At 54.6% G+C, this 15,141-nt stretch overlaps 1 protein-coding gene across 1 annotated transcript; it reads right to left on the bottom strand.

Annotated features, from left to right (window-relative positions):
- Positions 1 to 7,665: 7,665 nt before the first annotated feature.
- On the bottom strand, positions 7,666 to 14,952 carry LOC119958937 (RNA-binding protein 4B-like). The gene is made up of 3 exons (XM_038787461.1): positions 14,549 to 14,952; positions 10,275 to 10,770; positions 7,666 to 7,899 (listed from the first exon to the last, which is right to left on the bottom strand). The coding sequence occupies exons 1-3, from the start codon at positions 14,877 to 14,879 to the stop codon at positions 7,848 to 7,850; spliced, it is 879 nt and encodes a 292-aa protein (XP_038643389.1). The 5' UTR covers positions 14,880 to 14,952; the 3' UTR covers positions 7,666 to 7,847.
- Positions 14,953 to 15,141: the final 189 nt, after the last annotated feature.

Genomic DNA, 15,141 nt, shown 5'->3' with positions numbered 1-15,141 from the left:
TCCCACCCAGTCTAATCCCACTCTCCCCCTCACTCCCTCACACCCTTAATATCCCACCCAGTCTAATCCCACTCTCCCCCCTCACTCCCCACACCCTTTAATATCCCACCCAGTCTAATCCCACTCTCCCCATACTCCCCACACCCTTTAATATCCCACCCAGTCTAATCCCAACTCTCCCCTCACTCCCCGCACCCTTTAATATCTCACCCAGTCTAATCCCACTCTCCCCCTCACTCCCCACACCCTTTAATATCCCACCCAGTCTAATCCCACTCTCCCCCTCACTCCCCACACCCTTTAATATCCCACCCAGTCTAATCCCACTCTCCCCCTCACCCTTTAATATCCCACCCAGTCTAATCCCCCTCACTCCCCACACCCTTTAATATCCCACCCAGTCTAATCCCCCTCTCCCCCTCACTCCCCGCACCCTTTAATATCCCATCCAGTCTAATCCCACTCTCCCCTCACCCTTTAATATCCCACCCAGTCTAATCCCCCTCACTCCCCACACCCTTTAATATCCCACCCAGTCTAATCCCCCTCTCCCCCTCACTCCCCGCACCCTTTAATATCCCATCCAGTCTAATCCCACTCTCCCCTCACCCTTTAATATCCCACCCAGTCTAATCCCACTCTCCCCCTCACTCCCCACACCCTTTAATATCCCATCCAGTCTAATCCCGCTCTCCCCCTCACTCCCCACACCCTTTAATATCCCACCCAGTCTAATCCCACTCCCCCCTCACCCTTTAATATCCCACCCAGTCTAATCCCACTCTCCCCCTCACTCCCCGCACCCTTTAATATCCCACCCTGTCTAATCCCACTCTCCCCTCACTCCCCGCACCCTTTAATAACCCCCCCAGTCTAATCCCCCTCTCCCCCTCACTCCCCGCACCCTTTAATATCCCACCCAGTCTAATCCTACTCCCCCCTCACTTCCCGTACTCTTTAATATCCCACCCAGTCTAATCCCACTCTCCCCCTCACTCCCCACACCCTTGAATATCCCACCCAGTTTAACCCCACTCTCCGCCTCATCCATTAATATCCCACCTAGTCTAATCCCGCTCTCCCCCTTACCATTAATAGCCCACCCAGTCTAATCCCACTCCCCCAATCTGATCCCATTCTCCCCCTCACTCCCCGCACCCTTTCATATCCCAGCCAGTCTAATCCCACTCTCCCCCCTCACTCCGCACCCTTTAATATCCCACCCAGTCTAAACCCACTCTCCCCCTACTCCCCGCACCCTTTAATATCCCACCCAGTCTAATCCCACTCTCCCCCTCATCCCCGCACCCTTTAATATCCCACCCAGTCTAATCCCACTCTCCCCCTCACTCCCTGCACCCTTAAATATCCCACCCAGTTTAACCCCACTCTCCGCCTCACCCATTAATATCCCACCCAGTCCAATCCCACTCCCCCGCACCCTTTAATATCCCACCCAGTCTAATCCCGCTCTCCCCCTCACCCTGGTTTAGCTCACTCGGCTAAATCGCTGGCTTTTAAAGCAGACCAAGCAGGCCAGCAGCACGGTTCGATTCCCGTACCAGCCTCCCCGGACAGGCTAAACCCACTCTCCCCCTCGCCCTTTAATATCCCACCCAGTCTAATCCCACTCTCCCCCATCATCCCCGCACCCTTTAATATCCCACCCAGTCTAATCCCACTCTCCCCTTCACTCCCCGCACCCTTTCATATCCCACCCAGTCTAATCCCTCTCCCAATCTGATCCCATTCTCCCCTTCACTCCCCACACCCTTTCATATCCCAGCCAGTCTAATCCCACTCTCCCCCTCACCCTTTAATATCCCACCCAGTCTAAACCAATCTTCCCTCACTGCCAGTGCTCCCTAATATCCCACCCAGTCTAAACCCACTCTTCCCTCACCCTTTAATATCCCACCCAGTCTAAACCACTCTCCCCTCACCATTTAATATCCCACCCAGTCTAAACCACTCTCCCCTCACCCTTTAATATCCCACGCAGTCTAATCCCACTCTCCCCTCCCTCCCCATACCCTTTAATATCCCACCCAGTCTAATCCCACTCTTCCCCTCACTCCCCTCACCTTAATATCCCACCCAGTCTAACCCTATTCACTCCCAACACCCTTTAATATCCCACCCAGTCCAACCTCACTCTCCTCCTCGCTCCCTGCACCCTTTCATATCCCACCCAGCCTTATCTCAATCTCCCTGCTCACTCCCCGCACCTTTTAATCCCACTCTCTCCACCCCCTTTAATATCCCACCCAGTCTAATCCCACTCTCCCCCCCTCACCCTTTAATATCCCACCGTCTAATCCCACTCTCCCCACACCTTTTAATATCCCACGCAGTCTAAAGCAATCTTCCCTCACTGCCAGCGCTCCTTCATATCCCACCCAGTCTAAACCACTCTCCCCTCACCATTTAATATCCCACCCAGTCTAATCCCACTCTCCCCTCCCTCCCCACACCCTTTAATATCCCAGTCTAATCCCACTCTCCCCCTCACCCTTTAATATCCCACCCAGTCTAATCCCACTCTCCCCTCCCTCCCCACACCCTTTAATATCCCACCCAGTCTAACCCCACTCTATCCCTCCCTTCCGCACCTTAATATCCCACCCAGTCTAACCCCTCACTCCCCACACCCTTTAATATCCCACCCAGTCCAACCTCACTCTCCTCCTCGCTCCCTGCACCCTTTCATATCCCACCCAGCCTAATCTCAATCTCCCTGCTCACTCCCCGCACCTTTTAATCCCACCCTCTCTCCACCCCCTTTAATATCCCACCCAGTCCAATCCCACTCTCCCCACAACCTTCTGTACCCCCCCCCCCCAGTCTATTTCCACATTCCCCCTCATCACTTCATAAATCCCCAGTCTAATCCCATTCTTCCTTTACTCCCACCACCCATTTACATTCCACAAAGTTTGGTGGAAGCACCACCGCATAGTGGTTAGCACAGTTGATTCACCACTCCAGAGTCCCAGGTTCGATTCCCAGCTTGGGTCACTGTCTGTATGTATGGAGTCTGCAGGTTCTCCCAATGTGTGCGTGGGTTTCCTCCCAAAGTCCAAAGACGTGCAGGTTCGGTGGATTGGCCATGATAAATTGTCCTTAAGTGTCCAAAAAGGTTAGGTGGGGTTACTGGGATAGGGTGGAGGTGTGGGCTCAAGTCGGATCCTCTTTCCAAGGGCCGGTGTGGACTCGTTGGGGCCAAATGGCCTCCTTCTGCACTGTAGATTCTATGATTCATTCCATTCTGTCTCCACATGCCCAGAAGGATCCCTTGTAACACCCCCGCTCCCCACATTTATTCAGTCTGTGTACTTCCTGTGACTTTTCCTCACCACCGCAAGCAGTCCCTCATCAGGTGACGTGCGGCAATGGACACAGGGATCAAAGATCACGACGGGAGACAACTTTACTCTGTTATAACAGAGTCCCCGTTTATCATTAAAGGACTCCCCCCCCCCCCCCCCCCCCCCCCCAATAAACCCTAGCACATGTTTATTCCCCGAGGCATGGTCAGCTCTACATAAACTGGTGCAAATCCATAACCATAACCACATAAACTGGTGCACATCCTCCCCGTGCCTGCGTGGGTTTCCTCCCACAGTCCAAAGATGTGCAGGTTAGGGTGGATTGGACATGATAAATTGCCCTTAGTGTCCAAAATTGCCCTTAGTGTTGGGTGGGGTTACTGGGTTATGGGGATAGGGTGGGGTTGTTGACCTTGGGTAGGGTGCTCTTTCCAAGAGCCGGTGCAGACTCGATGGGCTGAATGGCTTCCTTCGGCACTGTAAATCCTATAATTCTATGAAATACCGTCTCATCTTTCTTTTCCCGTAAAAATCTCCCTTTTCTAATTCCTCCTACCTCCACCCTCATGGCAGAAAGAGCGGAGGCCTGCTCAGAGATATGGCGCATCCATGTTTTTTCTTTAATCACCTTAACGTTCAGTGTCTGCCCTCACGTATCGCTGTTCCTCTACTGCTGCGTTTTTATCCAGAACTGTGATTTTATTCCGTGCGATTCCCAGGCCACACCCCGGTGTGCTCCTTCGCTTTGTCTGTCACTGGGACATTTTTACAGCCACCCAAGGGGGCTGACTGAGCCTCGCCTTTCAAAGTGCTCTAGTGGGTTCCGAGTTCACTTCATTTTCACTCAGGCTGCGGATGCGAAATAAAAACAAAAAATGCCGGGAAAAAACTCAGCAGGTCCGGCAGCACCTGTGGAGGGGGAAGACGGTTCGAGTCTTCTCCGAGGAGGAGTCACATTGGCCTCGAAACGCTCTCGATTCTCTCCACGCACATGCAGTTTAGGGAAAGGGGGGAGTGCGACGAGACCTGGGTGTCACGGTGGAACAGTCGCTGAAGGTTGGCGTGCAGGTACAGCAGGCGGTGAGGAAAGCCAATGGCATGTTGGCCTTCGTAGCGAGAGGATTTGAGTATCGGAGTAGGGATGTCTTGCTGCAGTGATACAGGGCCTTGGTGAGGCCACATCGCGAGTATTGTGCGCAGTTTTGGTCTCCTAGTTTGAGGAAGGACGTTCTTGCTGTTGAGGGTGTCCAGCGAAGGCTCACCAGACTAAACCCCGGGATGGCAGGACTGACATACGAAGAAAGACGGGATCGACTGGGCTGGTACTCACTGGAGTTTAGATGAGTGGGGATCTCATAGAAACATATAAAATCCTGATGGGACTGGGCAGGCTAAATGAGGGAAGAATATACCCGATGTCGGGAACGTGCAGAACTAGGGGTCATAGCCTATTAAGGGTTAAGCCATTAAGGACAGAGAGAAGGAGGAACTTCTTCTCTCAAGAGTTGAGAGGTTGTGGAATTCTCTACCGCAGAAAGCTGTTGGGGCCGGGTCGTTGGAAATATTCAAGAGGGAGCTGGACATGGCCATTACGGGGCAGCACGGTAGCATGGTGGTTAGCATAAATGCTTCACAGCTCCAGGGTCCCAGGTTCGATTCCCAGCTGGGTCACTGTCTGTGTGGAGTCTGCACGTCCTCCCCATGTGTGCGTGGGTTTCCTCCGGGTGCTCCGGTTTCCTCCCACAGTCCAAAGATGTGCGGGTTAGGTGGATTGGACATGCTAAATTGCCCGTAGTGTCCTAAAAAAAAAAGTAAGGTTAAGGGGGGGGTTGTTGGGTTACGGGTATAGGGTGGATACGTGGGTTTGAGTAGGGTGATCATTGCTTGGCACAACATCGAGGGCCGAAGGGCCTGTTCTGTGCTGTACTGTTCTATGGCCCTTGTGACTAAAGGGTTATGGAGAGAAAGGAGGATTGGGATACTGAATTTGCATGATCAGCCGTGATTATATTGAATGGCGGTGCAGGCTCGAAGGGCCCACACCTATTTTCTGCGCTGCTGGACGGTCGTTTGAGCTGCTCCAGCACTTCTCGTCTGTACTTCTAGACACAAGAGGCGAGCAGAGATCAGAGGACGACGTCAGACACCGTAACAGCAGCAAGGTCGGCACAATCCCAACGCAGCAAACCAAGTGGACAAAGAAATGGACGAAACGGCATTGAAGTGGACGGCCTTCGAGGGGCCAGTTCTCTTGAACGTCTGGGGGGAGGGGAGTGTGGTAGAGGCCGCAGGACGAGCGCGAACGTCAAGGTAAGAGGCGCACACACAAAAAGGTAATTTCAGGCGAGGTTTATTGAATCTTGCTACACGGTACAAACAACCCTCTCTACTCACCGCCAACTCCTTCAATTTCAGACACCGGTTTCTCTAGTGTCGGCAATTATTACACAAACTAAATCATTTGTCATACTGAAAAGAAAATTAAACGAGCCTCATTTTTGTTTTGTGTGACAGCAGACATGTAAACTACACCCCCCCCCATTCCTCTTCTATCTGCCCCCCCGCCCCATCCAACAGCACGAAGAAAACCCCACTTTATTGCCACTCTTTCACAGCCCGCCCTCACTGAAGGTGCCAGCTCTCGCTAGGTAATATTAGTACAATCGGCAGCTCCCCAAGCATTGCACCCGGACGGGTCATTCTTACCGCGCGGGTTCATATTCGACAACAGGCGGTGTCTCCTCAATCCCCCCAGGACACTTCACCAATCACTTGCTGGCCAGAGGGGGAAGAGGGTCCCCACAAGGAGATGCAGTCAATTGTGCCCCCCCCCCCCCCTCCCACCCCTAAAGGAGGGTAGGACACTTACAAGCTTGCAAGTCGGAGGAGCCACACATTTGCAAGACTACGGCCCCCTCTATGAAACCAGCAGCCACCATGAACGCAAATAGAATAGAATAGTACAGAACAGGCCCTTCGGCCCTCGATGTTGTGCCGAGCCATGATCACCCCACTCAAACCCACGTATCCACCCTATACCCGTAACCCAACAACCCCCCCTTAACCTTACTTTTTAGGACACTACGGGCAATTTAGCATGGCCAATCCACCTAACCCGCACATCTTTGGACTGTGGGAGGAAACCCACGCACACACGGGGAGGACGTGCAGACTCCGCACAGACAGTGACGCAGCCGGGAATCGAACCTGGGACCCTGGAGCTGCGAAGCATTTATGCTAACCACCATGCTACCGTGCTGCCCCCAAATGCATCCTACCTGCCAGGGAGAAAGGATCGAGCACCGCCATGGCGTTCGTACGGAAGGCACACACAACCCCACACACACCCACTCACTCAATCTGGAAGAAAAGTACACCCTGCCGTCTCGCAGCAAGTCCGACATGCTTGACCCGGAAGCCAGGAAATGCTCCCCCCTCCACATGCCAACACGATGGCGCCGAACAGCTTTCGGCAGTAAAATTTAAAAAGGGCGGAGCGGGGGGAGGAGGGAAAGCAAGCTAATTTCTCGTGGTGAGTGGGGGGAGGAGTCGGACTATTATCGCTAACCTTGGCCAGTAATGTACGGGTTACGCACTCAGCCACCCTGTCCGCGAGTGGGCCCCAGGCTGCGGAAAGGCGAGGGACTGACGCGGGGGGTGGGGGGGCGGAAGTTACCCCATCCTGTGCGTCCCTCAGCAGCTGGAATCCAAGCGGCGTTGGCAAGGTGTGGGAAAGCAGCACCTGTCTTGAGGCAGGGTGGCAGCTTTTCGTTATGTATTTAATGGTTCACGGCGGTGGCGAGGGGTAATTTAAAGAAGGGGGGAGCCAGTCCAGCTTCGCTGTATAATCGCTGTCGCCATTTTGTATCTTGGGACGGCAAGAGTCAAGTGCCTGGACGCCATCCCACCTGTGATACCAGTTGGAAACAGGGCCCCGACGTACGTGCTCCCCCACCCCGTAGAGGGGATGTCTGCACTCGAGCCGTGAGGGACGCCAGTGGACGGCGGGAGCGAGCGAAACAGCCGCCAAGGCAAAACGGCAGAACGGGCTCCCCGCCCCTTTAAAAAGGTAGCGCCGGGCCAGGGGGGAAGCAGGTGATCTGGAAGGGTGTGCTTCACCACTTGGGAAAGCACCCGAGTTTGGTCAGGATATTTAGCAGGACTTGCATGAAGGGCGGGTTGATGTTTTTTTTAAGGGAAGTTGGAAACAAAAATAAAATGACCCTAGCGAGCAGTTTCCGATCACAATCACCGGTGAGAAAGAAAGCGTTTTAAGTGTTTACTGAATCTATGCCTCACAAGGCCGGGCTGCAGTGATCGTATCTATTTGTTTTGAGAGAGAGAGAGAGAGAGAGAGAGAGAGAGATAGATAGATGTAAATTTTGTTTTAAACGCCAAGGCGCTGTGGTGCCGCAATCGCGGGGTCGTGTATTCGTCTGGAGAGAGCGATCTTCTGGTCGGAGAACGGCGGCGACGGCGACGGAGGAGGAGGAAGAGGAGGAGGAGGAAATCGTCGGTTCATTGGGCATAGCGGGTGTCGGTGGTATTATCATAGTCAAACTGATCATACCTAAGAGAAAAAGCACATCATGTCAATACAGGGCTGGCCGGAAAAGGAAAAGTCGCTCATGCATTCATCGAGGGGAGGGAGGAGCCGGGGTGAGCAAGACTCAAAACGCGGGGAGGGGGGGATTGGGGAGAGCGGAGGGAGGACCGGTGGGGGCGGGGGGGGGCCTCTATGATTTCATTTCAAAATGTGCCTGCCCGCCACCAAATCGAGAAACCGCAAACGGGACACACCGCCACCCCTTTTGTCCCCCACATCCCACCGCGCAGACCCCCAGCCGGGATGGTGCCCTGCTGCACAAATCAGGGAGCTGGCTCTGCATTACCAACGTTTCCCCCACACCTCAAATGTACTTCACTGGCCACCAATGAACACTCCGAGACCAAGTCCCTCTTTTTTGTGTCAAGTCACCTTGGATTGATTTATCATTCTGTTTGGATGGGAGCCACTGCCCCCCCCCCCCCCCCCACGGGCTGCAGCCGCAAGCGAATCACGGCGTTGGTACACAACACGAGTCAAATGTTTTAGCATCTCGTAGAACGTAAAGAACCGTGCGGTCGCACAGCGGAGGGAGGCGGGGAACTAGCTGCTCGACCTGGGGAGCCTTCGGGGCAGGAGACATCAGGTCGTGGGGACGAAAGGGCCCTGTGCCGTGCCAGTTAGTGGGGACGATTCAGGGGGAAAGGGGAAACTGATAGGCCACCCCCCCTCCACTTTGCTGCAGAGGAGTGGGGAAAGCAATTAAGTGTCTGAGGGCAAGAGTTTGGGGGGGGGGGGGGGGGCTGGAAAGAGAAGATTCTGAATCAAGCGGCTGTGCAAACGATCGGGAATCTTCATGGAAGGATGGGAGGCTGCAGTGTCCTGGAGTGGGAAGGTGTACCTGAGAGTTTGGGCTCCTGACAACAAACTGACCTGCGAGTCGGACGTCAAGAGGCAGCCGACTTGATGGACACGGTTAGAAAATCACACCCATAATTGCCGCATTCAGCGCCAGGAGCTACCCCCCCAAACAGGGAGACAAGCACGCCGACGCTACAATCCACCCCCTCACCGCTTGCACCGTACTGATGTGGGGGGGGGGGGGGGGGGTCAAAACTGTTCACAACGGGCAATGCTCCCGAGTGGCCACAAGTATCCATTGGCTTGGAATTCCTCGTAGTGAATGCACCATCCCCCAGCAACCCCGATGACCCCCACCCCCATCCCAGAGCGGAGGAGCTAACGCTTCTAGAGCAAGGACGAATGGAAAACTCCCACCACCGTTTTGTTTCACCCAATGCATCGTGACAAGGCTCCCGCGTAACGGTCTAGGGTTTCGAGTGTGGCCGATGATGACAAAACGATACCGTCGCCATGCATCTCTGTTACCGGCGAAACTGGCTATTCTCACACCAGGCTCGTTAGTTAGCGGAGGGCATTCTCGCCCTGAGGGGGCGGCGCCCGCCTCGAGGGATGTTAAACCAGGCGGAATCTGCAGGGATTCTCTGGGATTGTGAACAGGCTTAGGGAGGCCATTCGGCACGTCGTATCACTGTCAGCTCTCTGAACCAGCCACCCAATCCTCCCTGCCTCACTTACTCTTCGATGAAAAGCCTGTGTGATTTTTGAATGCCGCTATCAAATCGCCCGTCCTAAACTTCTCAGCTGGGAGGAGAACAACCCCATCAGCCCCTCTGTTCTGGACCGGGTTCCACGCAAATAAATCTGTTTTGACACCCTCGCTAAGGCCTTGGCACCCTGAAGCTCTGCACCATGGGAGGGGGGGGGGGGGGGGGGGGTCCTCAGTTAGTGGGTCAACGGTTGACAAACTGCTGGATCGATTGCTGCGACCAGTCAGTAGCTTTAAGCGACATTTGCTGAGGATATGAAAGGTAACTACTTGTTTTAAGCAGCTGCTCCAAAACAACATTCTCTGGAAGGGTGCTCCACAGCTCACACCACACTCTCCCAGACACAACCTCGGTTACAAAAGATCCTTAAAGCTACAGCCGAATATCTCCCTAACTCCACGCAGCCTGTGCGGACCGATCAATTACTCTCCAACAACTGCGTTCTCTAATTGTGCCGTTGACACACACAAGGATCGGCTCAATTTACAACCAGGTGCTTCAGCAGCACCCACAGCTAGGGGGCAAGTGGATTGGTGTCTGACCAACACAATGTACACCGCTCCACGCCAGCGTTAGGGTCTGCTTTACGTACTGCGGAGCCCGGAGCATACCCAAGCTGGCACAACGAAAACCTGGGCACCACCGAGAGACACTTCTTTAAGGTGTGACTCTACGAGTTCCACGTGGAGGTGGGGCGAGTCACATCAGCGGCTTCTCCTCCCCTCAACCCCCTCCCTCCCCGCGCTTTTGCCCGCAACGGATACATACCTACTGATGCTATCGTCTACGAACTTCTCATTCTGATATTTTGGCAGCGATAGCGGCGATAGGCGGGTGCGTTCGTACAGAGTGCAGCTGTTGGCCGCCGCCGCCGGCGCGGGCGTGCTCAGGCGGCTCGGACTCCTCTCCCTCACGTAGTCGAGCGGCGCGTAACTTGCGGCAGCACCTGCGGCCTGGTAATCTTCGTAATAGTCGTAATAGGAGCCGTGGCCGTAGTCGTAATCGTAATACGAATAGTAAGAGGGGTAGTATTGAGACTGGAGCTGGTACGGGTTGGACTGATTATGGCGGGCGGAGTGGCAATCTCTCGCCTGGTGCCCCTGCCTTCCACAGCGCTGGCAGACATCCCGCTGCCCGCCAGACTTCCCGTAGGTCGACCGGGAGAGCTGCACCCTGAGCTTGGTCCCGTTGAATTCCTTCTCGTCCAGATTGGCAATCGCTTGGATCGCGTCTTCCTCCTTTTCCATGTGCACAAAGGCGTAATCTGGAAGGCGGGAAGAACAGAGGTTAAACGTCGCGTGAACAGAATCTTACGGGACCGACGCTGGCAGACTGCCGGGGGAGGAGATGCACCGAACACTCCTCTGCACATGACGGCCGTTGACCGTTCAGGGACAGTTAAGACAAGTGCGCAGGGAAGATGAGGAGGAGGCTGGTGCGGCACAGAAGGGCCCAACAGCCCGTTTCTACGTTCTACATACACACAAAACCCACGGTCGTCAAATGTAAACAAAATACGGGTCAGGCAGGATCTGTGGAGGGAGAAACAGAGTTGGCACGGAGTCCATGCGCGAGTTTAATGTTAACCCCCCCCCCCTTCTCTCCACAGGTGTTGCCAGGGCTGCTGGATACTTCCAGCATCGGCAACACTTTGCGTGTTTCTATTTCATACAATTCAAGGTCTCTGGATTCGGGAGAAACGATGTGTCCCGGTTGGAAAAGGGCAAAATTGCTCCTCCGACTCGCCAGCTTTCTATCATCGCATGCGCCCCCTTTTACAAATTGTCAAAGTTACCTCGGCTCCCCTACTGGTATGTCACTACAACATGGGCATTGCCTTCTTTCCTGGCCAACAGCTTTCCTGCAGCACGGAACTCGATCTCAATTATCTGGCTTCTGGAATGAAGGTTCGCGACTCCAAACCCCAAAGGACAGAAAATCGGTGGGAGCAACGCGAGACTCTGGAATCAAGGTCGCTGAGCCATGCCCGTCAGGAAGGCCTCGAGCGCGATGTATGTAGGAATTTCAGATCGATTGCAGGCATTTGGCGCAGTGGGGGTTAAAAGTCTGGGGTTAGAGTGTGTGCTGTAGTCATGTTTGATTTGATTTATGTATCGAAGTAAAGTGTAAAGTATTTTTCTGCGGCCGAGGGAACGTACACAGTACGTACATAGTAGACAAAAAGAATAATCAACAGAGAACATTGACAAATAGTACGTCAACAAACAGTGATTGATTACAGTGCGGAACAAGGGGCCAAACAAAGCAAATACATGAGCAAGAGCGGCATAGGGCGTCGTGAATAGTGTTCTTACAGGGAACAGATCAGTCCGAGGGGGACTGTTTCAAATTAAATCCTAGTTTGAAAGACAACAAAGGTTTTGGGAGCCGGGGGTGGGGTGCAATGAAGCCATCATCAAAAGCTTGGGCTAATTCAGGTTTGTTTGCATTAAGGGGATTTCCTGTCGAGTTAATTAGATTCAGCTCCGTAAAATGATGTCACTACTGGGTGGAGCTACGGTGTCAGGCATTTCGTACTAAAAGCGGGTATGGGGAGTTCTAGATGAAGCTGTTAACAGACATTACGCACTTTGCCCTCTGTCGTCCAGTTAAAGATATGTCTGTAGGGAGATTGGCAGTCTTTCAAAGCAGATCAGACTTTAGAAGGCGATTAGAAGGCGAGCAGAAGCAGCTTCTGAAGAGATATGGCCAGAGTTTCTGCATGGTTCTGAGAGGAGTCAGATCATTTTTACTACAGCAGTGTCAAGAGACCTCTCTCTCTCGCAAAGAAGTCTTACAGCACCAGGTTAAGAACACACCTACTGATGTTATAATCTACGATTTCTCAATCTGATATTCCTATGCGCCATTGACAGTCAAAATGGATTGAGAGCAGAGATGTTCTTTCCTCATGGTTTGCGTGATAATAAAGATAGCAGTTAAGGGCATTGTATTCACTGTGTTGATTGGCATAGTTCAAGGAGTAATTGCAAGTTATTTTCTGGTGTGATGTGGAGATATTTTAACACAGTGTTAGTAATAAGGTTTGATTTAACCTATCACACCCCTATTTCTTTGTGAAATCACTCCTGGAGCGAGATGTCCTTTCCTCAGTCTTATAAAATTAAATTAAAATATTGGGGTTTCTGACCAGTATCCTCGCCACTGTTGGGATCAGGTCTGGGATTGTAACATCAGTCTAAGGCAGACTGACTGGGAACAGTAAAATCTAACGCGAGAGAACGGCACAAGTCACCACTGCTGACTTGCATCGAGGAGGAAGTAAGCTGTTAGAAAGCGAAGGTTCAAGTTAGAAATGTAAGAACTTATGAGATGCTGCAGTGTGGCTGGGGCGGCGACAGAAATTTGTCCTGAAATTAACAGCCCCGGTGGGGTTTGCCAGCGTTTCAATTTAATTTGTAGCCTTTTCCCTTCCTCGCCATTTTCTGGTGTTTGCACGTCTCCCCAGGATTTCTGTTCCCACTCATCTTGCCACAATCTCACTCAGCCGTACTGCAGGAGGCGCCGTCTCTCAGATGGAACATTAAAAAAATTCTACGTGCAAAAAAGATCCCTAAATTGAAGGGCTCCCCCTCAATCGAGGGATTGAGTGTGTGAGGCCCTCTCAATGGAAGGACTGAGTGTGAGGGGCCCCTCAATGGAGGGACTGAGACCCCCATCAACTGAGGGACTGTGAAACCGCCCCCTCTTTGGAGGAACTGTGAGACCCCCCTCAATGGAGGGACTGTGAGACCCCCCTCAATGGAGGGACTGTGAGACCCCCTCAATGGAGGGACTGTGAGACCCCCTCAATGGAGGGAGTGTGAGGCTCCCTCAATGGAGGGACTGAGGGATGGAAGGACAGTGTGAGGCCCCCTCATTGGAGGGACTGAGTGTGAGGCCCCCTCAATGGAGGGACTGTGAGACCCCACTCATTGGAGGGACAGTGTGAGGCCCACTCAATGGAGGGTCTGAGTGAGGCCCCCTCAATGGAGGGACTGAGGGACGGAGTGTGAGGCCCCCTCAATGCAGGGACTGTGAGTGTGATGCCCCCTCAGTGGAGGGACTGAGTGTATGAGGCCCCCCTCAATGGAGGGACAGAGTGTGAGGTCCCCCTCAATGGAGGGACTGAGTGAGGCCTCTTCAATGGAGGGACTGAGGGAGGGAGGGATAGAGTGTGAGGTCCCCCTCAATGGAGGGACTGTGTGAGGGGCCCCTCAATGGAGGGACTGTGTGTGTGAGGGGCCCCTCAATGGAGGGACTGAGTGTGAGGGGCCCCTCAATGGAGGGACTGAGTGTGAGGCCCCCTCAATGCAGGGATTGTGAGTGTGATGCCCCCTCAGTGGAGGGACTGAGAGTATGAGGCCCCCCTCAATGGAGGGACAGAGTGTGAGGGCCCCTCAATGGAGGGACTGTGTGTGAGGTCCCCCTCAATGGAGAGACTGAGTGAGGCCTCTTCAATGGAGGGACTGAGGGAGGGAGGGATAGAGTGTGAGGTCTCCCTCAATGGAGGGACTGTGTGAGGGGCCCCTCAATGGAGGGACTGTGTGTGTGAGGGGCCCCTCAATGGAGGGGCTGAGTGTGAGGGGCCCCTCAATGGAGGGGCTGAGTGTGAGGGGCCCCTCAATGGAGGGACTGAGTGTGAGGGGCTCCTCAATGGAGGGACTGAGTGTGAGGCCCCCTCAATGGAGGGACTGTGTGAGGGGCCCCTCAATGGAGGGACTGTGTGTGACGGGCCCCTCAATGGAGGGACTGTGTGTGTGAGGGGCCCCTCAATGGTGGGACTGTGTGTGAGGGGCCCCTCAATGGAGGGACTGAGTGTGAGGGGCCCCTCAATGGAGCGACTGAGTGTGAGGGGCCCCTCAATGGAGGGAGGAGAGTGTGAGGCCCCCTCTCAGCGGAGGGAGGCGAGTGTGAGGCCCCCCCTCAGCGGAGGGAGGAGAGTGTGAGGCCCCCCTCAGCGGAGGGAGGAGAGTGTGAGGCCCCCCCTCAGCGGAGGGAGGAGAGTGTGAGGTCCCCCCTCAGCGGAGGGCCGGCCTCACCTTTGACGATGTCGCACTCCTGCACCCGGCCGTACTCCTCGAAGCGGGCCCGCAGCTCCTGGTTGCTGCAGCCGGGGGCCAGGTTGCCCACGTAGACCTTGGTGACGGCGGCGGGCCGGGGCCGCGACTCGGCCACGTTGAGCTTCTGGCCGTGCAGCTCGTACTGGTGCAGGGCGGCGATGGCCTGCGCCGCCTCCTCGGCGCCCTCCATGTGCACGAAGCCGTAGTGCCGGATGATGTCGCACTCGCGCACGGCGCCGTAGTACTCGAACAGGGCCCGCAGCTCGTCCACCGTGCTCTCGCTGGGGATGTTGCCCACGAAGATCTTCATTTTGTTTTCACCCTCCCCACACACACCCACACAAAATGGCGCCGGTCCCCGCCGTTCGTCCGTCCGAAGGAGAAGCCCCGCCCACCACCAAACCGACTGACGGCGCCGCCGGCCAATCGGCGGCCGCGCGGCTCCGGCCCGACCAATGGGAGGACGTGCCGCCCGCCGGAGCCCGCCCCTTCCGCTTCCGGCCGGGGAGGCGGGCTTTCCGCTCCCCCCGCCGGATGGGGGTCCCGATTGGCCGGGAGGGTCGCGGCCGGCC

This window comes from Scyliorhinus canicula, chromosome 31, assembly GCF_902713615.1.
Source record: "Scyliorhinus canicula chromosome 31, sScyCan1.1, whole genome shotgun sequence".
Classification (NCBI taxonomy): domain Eukaryota; kingdom Metazoa; phylum Chordata; class Chondrichthyes; order Carcharhiniformes; family Scyliorhinidae; genus Scyliorhinus; species Scyliorhinus canicula.
Note: the sequence above shows the minus strand (reverse complement) of the source record. Positions and strands in the feature narration are given on the sequence as shown.

Bases quoted from the DNA above. Each gene is read 5' to 3' on its own strand.
- LOC119958937 (XM_038787461.1), bottom strand. From the start codon at position 14,879: ATGAAGATCTTCGTGGGCAACATCCCCAGCGAGAGCACGGTGGACGAG. The intron at 10,771-14,548 runs GTGAGGCCGGCC...CCCGCCTTCCAG, and splicing joins GGAGTGCGACATCGTCAAAG to ATTACGCCTTTGTGCACATG. The intron at 7,900-10,274 runs GTATGTATCCGT...TTTTTCTCTTAG, and splicing joins GTAGACGATAGCATCAGTAG to GTATGATCAGTTTGACTATG.